Genomic DNA, 9,779 nt, shown 5'->3' with positions numbered 1-9,779 from the left:
GTCACAACATGTCATTTGGAGGCCAGAAAGAAAAAAAAGAAATGATCTGGAACAACTGGATGGGTTTTTCGGGTGCTATCACTGTCAGGTAGGGGTAATGCGGAAAATCTGCGAATCATCTTGCTGCAGATCTCACAGACGTTACTTGCATAGTTACTGTAAATTCAGTCGTTTCAATACTGTAATTCTGACCATTTCCGCTGTGGTGACGTGATGTGACATTTGCTCAAATGACATGTCAGTTGATGTTTGTGTCAATAATCCCAAAATCTGTGTGCTCCCCCCCCATTCATATTTGCCATGTGCTTATGTTAGAGACCTTTCAATACCTATTATCAAATATATTTACAGGGACAGATTACCTCACTCCAATTTTAATCAGGTCAGGGAGCAAATTTTTTGTGTGTGTGTGTGACTTGTCTTGACAAAATTCACGACCCGCTTTCACGTTTTTGCTGGCCGTGTAAAACGTTCACTTTTTTTTAAACAGAACAGGACCTCTGGACAATGGCTAGTCTCCTGCCAGCGTCTGTCAAAGAAGAAATATGAAAGACAAAAATATGCTAGCATTTACACAGCTGGTGGTAACGTACTACCCTGTCGTGTTCCGTTATTATCCACCCGTGGGAAAGAATGATTGCCCTTGCAAACTGCACAGCTAAGGCTGGGTCTTCACATGAGCCATTAATAACCCAACAGGAGTTTTCAGTAGTAGTGCACAGTTCAAGTACATATTTAACTTTTTTTTTTCCAGAAATTTTTTCAAGAGGCGTGTTGTCACTGGTTATGTATAATAATGACGAATGGTGAAATCACATTTCTCTCGTTTGCTTTTTTCGTGAAAGCAGAGGGAACAGAGAAATCTGGTTTTCCATTTCACCGGGTTGCTAAAGAGATGTTTAACACATGATGTTTACAAACTCGTTCAGTGTGACAGCCATCCCTAGTTTCTCCTGACAGAGTCCTACCCATGTCCCCCTTGTATTTAGGACGTTTAGGGTATTAGGGCAGTTGGGATAGACATTTATGCTCAAGTGCTCTTGAGCTGGACACTGAAACTCCATGGGCTGCTGCAGCTCCTGGATACCGTTGAACTTTTTACGCTGTGTAGTATGGTGACTGAAGTGCCTTATAATTTGTTAAGAGCTATGAATATGACTGAAAACTGTATTAAGGAGGTGGAAGAGATGAGTGAGTGAAAGCCGTTGAACCCAATGCCACAATACAGGTCAGGTGATTGTCAGAAATGGTTGGATTTACACAGGAAGAAATAATCTGATTTTCAACTCTTTCCCTTTGTATTTCTTTAAAGTTATCCACCTTTTTTGAATTTAATGTGAATGGTAGGGATGCTGAGGAGAGACGATTCTGGATCGATCCACTCCAAGTTAATCGGGGGGTTAATATGAGGAGTTTGGGGGCAAAACAACTTGACAATCTCTGATAAATGCAGCACTTAGAACTGTACTGTGTTTATGTTCTATGTATATTATCATTTTGGGCGGATGTCAAAAATGAACAGAAACCAACCAAATGGAAATCAGTGGGTCAAAAGTGAAACCTATCTCCAAATCTTTAGATCAATTGAGAAAATTGAGGGCTAGATCACGGTAAAGGTTTTACACAGTTTGCCTTTAACTCTGTTCAACTCAGATACACTGATGAGCCAAAACATTATGACCACTCACAGGTGAACCGAATAACATTGGTCATCTCCAAACAACAAGGCCACGTGTCAAGGTCTCGGTAGATTAGCTGGAAAGCGAACAATCAGGTCTTGTAGTCAACGTGTTGGATGCAGGAGAAATGGGCAGGAGTAAAGACCTGAGCGACTTTAACAAGGGCCAACTTGTTATGGCCAGATGACCGGGTCAGAGCATCTCTGAAACGGCAAGGCTTGTGGGGTGGTCCCGGTCAGCAGTGGTGAGTACCTACCGACAGTGGTCCGAGGAGGGTCAAACCACAAACCAATAACAGGGCATTCGACAACCAAGGCTCATTGATGCGCAAGGGCAACGAAGGCTATCCCGTCTGGTCCGAACCGACACAAGGTCTACTGTGGCACAAGTCACAGAACATTTTAATGATGGTTACAGGAAGAATGTGTCACAACACACAGTGCATCACACTCTGCTGCGTATGGGGCTGCATAGCCACAGACCAGTCAGAGTGCCCATGATGACCCCTGTCCACCGTCTAAAGTGCCTACGATGGGCACGCGAGTGTCAGAACTGGACCACGGAGCAGTGGAAGAAGGTCGCCTGATCCCATGAGTCCCATTTTCTTTTAGATCACATGGATGGTCATGTACATGTGCGCTGTTTACCTGGGGAAGTGATGGCACCAGGATGCACTGTGGAAAGACCACAAGCCGGTGTAGGCAGTGTGATGCTGGAGACAATGTTCTGCTGGGAAACCTTGGGTCCAGCCATTCATATGGATGTCAATTTGACACATGCCACCTACCACCTACGTGCACCTAGTCATCGTTGCAGACCAGGTACACCCCTTCATGGTAAGGTATGCCCTGATGGCAGTGGCCTCTGTCAGCAGGATGATGCACCCCGCCACACTGCACACATTGTTCGTGATGAAGTGTTCAAGGTGTTGCCCTGGCCTCCAAATTCTCCAGATCTCAATCCGATTGAGCATCTGCGGGGTGTGCTGGACCGAAAAGTCCGATCCACGGCGGCTCCAACTCGCAACTTACAGGACTTGAAGGATCTGCTGCTAATGTTTTGGTGCCAGATACCACAGGACTCCCTCAGGGGTCTTGTAGGGTCCATGACTCGGCAGCTCGGCGCCGTTTTGGCGGCACACGGAGGACCAAAAGCATATTGGGAGGGTGATCATCATGTTTTAGCTCATCAGCGTATATTCTCATGGCAGCCATGATAATAATAGTTTTTGACCAAAAGGGTTTAAAATCAGATTTTCCCTCGGAGTGTAAACACAATGTTTACTAGTGCAAAAAGGATCACGAAGAGCGTCTAATGGTAGGACATGGAGATGTGTGTGTGTGTGTGTGTTAGCTGGTCCCACTAAGTGAGCCACCAAGTGAGCCACGGCGTGGTAGGCTCTGGGTGCTCGAGCTCAGGCCTCGTGTCTCAGTCAGACGCCCCGGTTGCTGAAAGTAAGAAAACAAAACATTGGTCATTATGACAGAGAAGTTATTTTCTTCCATCTGGGTATTGACAGACGTTACATCAAATCTTCTCATTTTTACTCCCGTCTACACAAAAGCAGTCTCACTTTGTCTGCGCATTCAGTCTGTTCAGTAACCAAACATGGGTAATCAGATCGTATTTTGTGGTTTGGTTTTGAGATTCAACACAGCTTCTGTTAACTTTATATAAAACTTCACAGATATTTTTCTTGTGTATGTGTCACATCCAACGCTGGCTAGGAACAAGTAAAGACAGTCGTAAACCTGAGAGAAAAAGTTCTTTAGACTTTTATGGTAAAATGGAAACCAGCACTTTAGCAGGAATTCGTTAGCAAATTTACCTTCTTTTTTTTAATCTCCACCCCCCCTCCCTTTTCCCCCCAATTGTATCCAGCCAATTACCCCACTCTTCCGAGCCTTCCCGCTCGCTGCTCCACCCCCTCTGCCGATCCGGGGAGGGCTGCAGACTACCACATGCCTCCTCCGATACATGTGGAGTTGCCAGCCCACCTGCGTCTGTAGGGACGCCTGACCAAGCCAGGACGCCAATAGAAATCATTCTTATGGAGGATTTGCACCGGCGATCCCTGAGCAAATTGACTTCTTAGTGTAAGCCAGCTGACAAGTTTTTAAATTGTGTGTGAGGTAACAGGAGAGCTTATTTAAGGGTTTTGTGGGTAATATTTTGCCTTACGGCGTCACAGCTACAGAAATGTGAGAGGATTCGCTTTGGTTTGCTTTTTGGGGCGATTAAGGACATGATGTCCTGTAGTGAAAGGCAAGGTGGCGCCATTCTCAAATCTCTCATGTTATCAAGACATACTGAGACGTTACCATCGAGTTCAGAAAGCCAAGCAGCATCTTTATTTCATTTCTTTACTCTGAAAAAAATCATATTTTAGAGCTTCAGGTCATGGGACACAGCTGAGATAAGGGACTCCTCCATTTTGGATTTTGTCAAGGACATCCAAAAAGACAACTACTGGCTGATCATCTGAATTCATGGATAAAAATTTGCCATAGTCGAACTCTGTGCGAAGGGGCAAAATTGTACAGTAGCTCTGTAGCTCTTATTTCTTCACCCTTGGCATGATTCTGAGTTGTGTTGAATAGCAGGCAAAGCGACTCTTCGCACAGTTTCTTGTAGACGTCACTGCCTCATCGCCTGTATACGTATAATATGACCAGGAAATACCAAGGACTCATGCCCACCCCCAGCCAACTTTCCGGGGTTCTACATTTCACAAAACAGCAGGATGGATCCAGGCCATAAAGGGACATGTGTATGGCAGGTTTTTTCTCTTCAACCGAAAACTACATCACCCAATTTTACTGATTATTCTGTTTGAAGGTGTGTAAACTGGTGAAACCAGCAGGCGCCATGTTGGGTTTGAGTGAAAACTTGCATACGCGGGGCCCTTTATGGCACGTGGTTGAATATGGTTGCACTTTATGGACGTCTGCTCACCTGCGCAGCCTCTTGGCTCTCTCTGGCACCCACGTTCAGAACATTCAGTGAGTTGGCCCGCTTCATCCTGCAAACCGGAAGAACAGAACCAGTCCAGAAAGGCTGACAGGATATCCTCTACACACCAAACACAAATGTCGGACCTCTATTGTCCAGGCTGGCCGTGTTTCCCTGATTTAACACTAGAACGACCAAGGCCGTCAATTTTGATGGTTTTGGATTTTCAAAGTTTAATAACTTTGTGGGAAAAAAAAAAGATAAAGACCTGCCGTTCCCTGAATGCTCCTAAAATTGCATATATTTGCATTAAAATGAGTTTTAGATCAATCACACAAAAAAGTTATGATAAAATCTACCTAAAACTGCCATGAGCGGTCAAAATGACGGCTCGTAAATTGGCACGTGATCATGTGCGTCATGTGACTATTTATGAGGTGTGTTGGTCGCATCATTTCCTTCGTGAAGTTCATTGCTTTGCCCTAGAGACACACTAGCGTCCTCCAGTGCAGAGAAATGGTCTAAACTTGACTTGTGATTATTTCCAACATGTCTGGTTACAGACGCTGTTTCAAGACGCACCATGACTACCTCCGAGTTGTTGCAGTATTTACAGGCGTTGGATGGCGGCCATTTTAAATTGTTTGAAAAATAGTGTAAAAGTTGTTAAAATGTTAATTTTGATGTCAGTCGTTTCTTAACAGACATACTAACATATGTAATACATTAATATCTCAATCGTCATGTTGGCCGCCTTGGGTCGTTTTAGGAAGGAGTGAAATCCTGGTCATTCCAGTGTTAAATTGTGTTTTGCACATGATGGTTTAGTTGGAATGTACAGATAGCAGTATGGTATGTGACAATTTCCTAAATAAGCCACATACAAGCAATTACTGACTGGTCTTGCTCAGCATCTGTCGTTGATGTTGTAAACTTGTATTTTTATTTGTTTGGTTTGGTTGCCTCAAGTGAAGGAGTTCAAGTATCTCGGGGTCTTGTTCACGAGTGAGGGTAGGATGGAGTGGGAGATTGACAGGCGGATTGGTGCAGCATCAGCAGTAATGCAGACGTTGTACCGGACCGTTGTGGTGAGGAGGGAGCTGAGCCGGAAGGCAAAGCTCTCAATTTACCAGTCAGTCTTCATTCCAACCCTCACCTATGATCATGAGCTTTGGGTAGTGACCAAAAGGGTGAGATCGTGAATACAAGCGGCTGAAATGAGTTTCCTCCGTAGGGTGTCTGGGCTCAGCCTTAGAGATAGGGTGAGGAGCTCGGACATCGGGAGGAAAATCAGAGTAGAGCCACTGCTCCTTCACGTTGAAAGGAGCCAGTTGAGGTTGTTCGGGCATCTGATCAGGATGCCTCCTGGGTGCCTTCCTTTGGAGGTTTACCAGGTACAGCCAACTGGGAGGAGAGCCCAGGGTAGACCCAGAACTTGCTGGAGTCCAATCTGGCCTGGGAAAGCCTTGGGATCCCCCAGGAGGAGCTGGAGGATGTTGTTGGGGAGAGGGACGTCTGGAGTGCCCTACTTAGCTTGTTGCCACCGTGACCCGATCCCGGAGAAGCTGCTGAAGATGAACGAATGAATGAATGGTTGGGTTGTGTGTGTTTTTATGAAAGATTACCCAGAATTCCTCGGGGTTGTTTCCGGCGTTCCGACCCCCTTCAGTTTGCGGACCAGCTTCTCGCTACTGCGGCGGATCGACTCTCTGAGTTTGGTGAAGGAGCCGCTGCGCCTCAAGTTACCGAGTCCGTCCTGCCGGGATCCGCTGTCATCGACACCGGACCAGCTGGGACGCCTGTCTCCTGGGATGGACGGGTAGACAGACAAACATAGACAAACAGAGACACATATATGAATGGCAGACTCAGACAAGATGGACATAAAAGCAACTTATTTTGAATGTCGAACGCTGTTACACATGACCTCAAATGACCACCAACTTCTGTCTTTACCTTTACCGTATCCTTACTGTGTCATGTCACATAAAAATACAAAGACACAGATAAGAGAGGAGTATAACCTCACAACAAAACAACATGTTAGTTTTCCAAATAGCTATGATGCTATGATGGATAATGACAGGCGTCAGCAATAACACCGGGCTCCAAAACTGTTTTGTAATATTGCAAAATTAAAAGAATAGTTTTAATTGGGTTGTTTTACCCTCTACAGAACCAAACTCCTTTTCGTGTGCTCTGGTCAGGATCTCTTTATAGAGAGCTTCCGCTTGTCTGTACTTCCCCTGTTTCAGATAGCATGATGCCTGCAGAGAGAGAGAGAGAGAGAGAGAGAGAGAGAGAGAGAGAGAGAGACAATAGGATGGATTTGGTAGGGAGAACAATGAAAGAATGTGAACAAAGCGTCACAAAGAAATAAGAGAGGGGAAAACAATACGTATGTATTTATTAGTGACAGTGAGATAACTGGTGGTTTGCAAAAGTGATTGACATGACAATCCACCAACCGATGCTTAGCAATTGTCTCTACTTCCTCCGACATCAGACACTCCGCTTGGAGCACGAGAGAACAGCTTTGACGCAAAGCAGTTTAATTATGATAACGCTACATTAATTAAAAAACAAAGCTAGGGCGTCCAGGTGGCGTGGCAGTCTATTCCGTTGCCTACCAATATGGGAATCGCCGGTTCGAATCCCCGTGTTACCTCCGGTTTGGTCGGGCATCCCTACAGAGATAATTGGCCAAACTCAATGCATCTTTTCAAAGACATCGAATGGGGACTCCCTATTTGTACGACATTTCACTCAGATGACGCCAACTTAACCATTCCCGACCCTATTTTTAACCGTATCCCCACCCCAACTCTGGTTCTAACTTTAACCTTAACCCCAAACTTATCCCTAGTTTTAACCTAACCTAACATCATATCTCACTTCCAGTCCAGTCTAATCATCACCCCCCCCCCCCGCTCTTCCCCTCTGCTCACCAGGTTGTTCTTAGTCTTGGCCACGTTGGCGTCGTCAGGTCCGAGTCGGCTCTGGTAGATGTGTAGGGCCCGTTCGTAGTACTGCTCCACCTCCTGGTACTTTCCCTGGTTCTGACACAGCAGTGCCAGGTTGTTCAGCTGCTTGGCCACATCCGGGTGGTCCGTGCCCAGAACCTGAGGGATGTGCTCAGCTCAGTCAGGACACATATACAAGTACTTCATCACATTACAATGACAATATTATGAGTTTATATTTGGACCACATTTCTGCACACACAAGGGAATATTTTGACTGCACCAAGAGATTTTATTTTTGCATGCGCATAAACTTAACTTTGCAGAGATATGTATTGTCACTTAAAGTATCCCTCATTTTGAGCAAACAAAAACTACATTTTGTACTAAATAAGTTTGTCTTCTAATAGCCACATATGTGCAGAATTTTGACCTGTTTGTGATGCACACCATTAAGTATCACAGCAGAAAAGCTGGATAGAAATGGCAAAATGTGATAAAACTTCCTCAATATCACAAAAAACCTTTTCATGCTTGCTTGAGTCGATTTTCACTTCTGCTGACAGATAAAAGTGGATATTAGCAAACATGCTCAATAACTTTTATTGAAGGCACAATTGATTTTCATTTGCTCACAACTGATCATTCTATTCTGTAACGTTTCTCTACAAAACTACATGTATGCACATGCAAAAAAAAAAAATCACTTCACACGTGCAGAAATGTGGCAAAAATATTATCCCACACAATGACTTTTATCTATGGTGATGGGTAACTCTGTGTATATATGTACAGACTACCCCAAGAAGGCAAGTGGGAGTTGAAGCTCAACAACTGCCTGGACTTAACTCGTGTACGTTAACTTGAAAAGGATAAAACTTCCACAGGACTCCGATGTAAGAAAGGATAAAACAAGTATTTTATTCCACAGTTTGTAGTATCTTCTCACAGGAATATTCAAGGTTAAGTTCTACTTAATCAGCAACTGTACTACGGTAAGAAACACGTGTGGCTCGGTCACTGCTTGGCTTCAACTCCATTTCTGGCTCATTTCCAATGACCTTGTTAATATGGTCGTAGATGTTTTGATAGAAGCGGCTATTTTAACAGATCATAAAGGGATCCTCATTAAACTTGATCTAAAGGATACTTCTACACAGAAATATGGTACAGGCTATTGGAAACTTAATAACGCTTTACTAAAAAATGAAGACCTTGAATTGGAAATTAACAATATTATTGATAAGTATTGGAATCAAGCCTGTGCTATAGGTACTTATGGATATTTTTTGGTATTAATGAAATATGAAATTCGAAAGGTTGCTATTAAGAAAGGCAAATTAAGCAAAATTAAAAAGAGATAAAGAAATTAAAATCATCAAAGAAATTTTAGATCTGCAAATGAAAAATTGTGGCAATTTAACTAGCCAAGAGGTATTCAATATGAATTTGCTACAAAGCCAGTCAGACAATATTTATGAGGAGAAAATTAGGGGTGCCTTTAGTAGATCAAGATGTAAATGGGTTGAACAAGGTGAGACAAGTACAAAATATTTTTTTAGGGTTAGAAAAAAGAAATGCTGAATTTGCAGCATTGATAGAACTAAACATATATAAACATAACTTGGCTCCCACAAGGCACCATATCTTTCAAAACACAGAGAACAAATCCAGAATTCGGGTCGCGGGGATGCTGGAGCCTATCCCAGCAGTCACTGGGTGGCAGGTGGGGAGACACCCTGGACAGGCCACCAGGCCATCACAGGGCCGACTCACACACGCATTCACATCTAGGGACAATTTAGTACGGCCGATTCACCTGACCTACATGTCTGATGAGGCCAGTTTGGTTAAAATCTGACTCAACGTAAAGACAAAATGTGAAACTGACTGTATGGGAGGAGTGTGTCGGGCGAATATGGCGACGGACAAACACGACTTTGTGGTGTTCTTACCATTATCATTCCTGCTGTAAGGTGTGTGAGTGGTCTTTAAAACATTTTGCTCATAGGATTCCTTCCCCTCTTACAGACAACACAATACAGAACAGATTCTGCTGATTTATAATGACCATAAATGCCAGACAGACTATTATGACTCAGAGTTAAAACCACCTCAGATATGACTCAGCGGGTGCTCGGCAGTGGCTTCATTGGAACAGGTTTCAGGTAGATGAAATGTTGGG

General features: G+C 43.9%; 1 protein-coding gene across 1 annotated transcript in view; it reads right to left on the bottom strand.

Moving 5' to 3' along the window:
- Positions 1 to 2,998: 2,998 nt before the first annotated feature.
- klc3 (kinesin light chain 3) overlaps positions 2,999 to 9,779 on the bottom strand; it is a 32,511-nt gene continuing 25,730 nt past the window's right edge. The window contains exons 11-15 of the mRNA XM_056283152.1: positions 7,580 to 7,753; positions 6,816 to 6,898; positions 6,257 to 6,430; positions 4,635 to 4,701; positions 2,999 to 3,127 (exon numbers count right to left, since the gene is read on the bottom strand). Coding sequence (XP_056139127.1) covers positions 3,029 to 3,127; positions 4,635 to 4,701; positions 6,257 to 6,430; positions 6,816 to 6,898; positions 7,580 to 7,753 — 597 coding nt within the window. The 3' untranslated portion in view covers positions 2,999 to 3,028. The remainder of the gene's footprint in view (positions 3,128 to 4,634; positions 4,702 to 6,256; positions 6,431 to 6,815; positions 6,899 to 7,579; positions 7,754 to 9,779) is intronic.

The sequence above is a fragment of the Lampris incognitus genome, chromosome 7, assembly GCF_029633865.1.
Source record: "Lampris incognitus isolate fLamInc1 chromosome 7, fLamInc1.hap2, whole genome shotgun sequence".
Taxonomy (NCBI): Eukaryota; Metazoa; Chordata; class Actinopteri; order Lampriformes; family Lampridae; genus Lampris; species Lampris incognitus.
The sequence above is the reverse complement of the archived record's forward strand: the minus strand, read 5'-3'. Positions and strand labels throughout refer to the sequence as shown.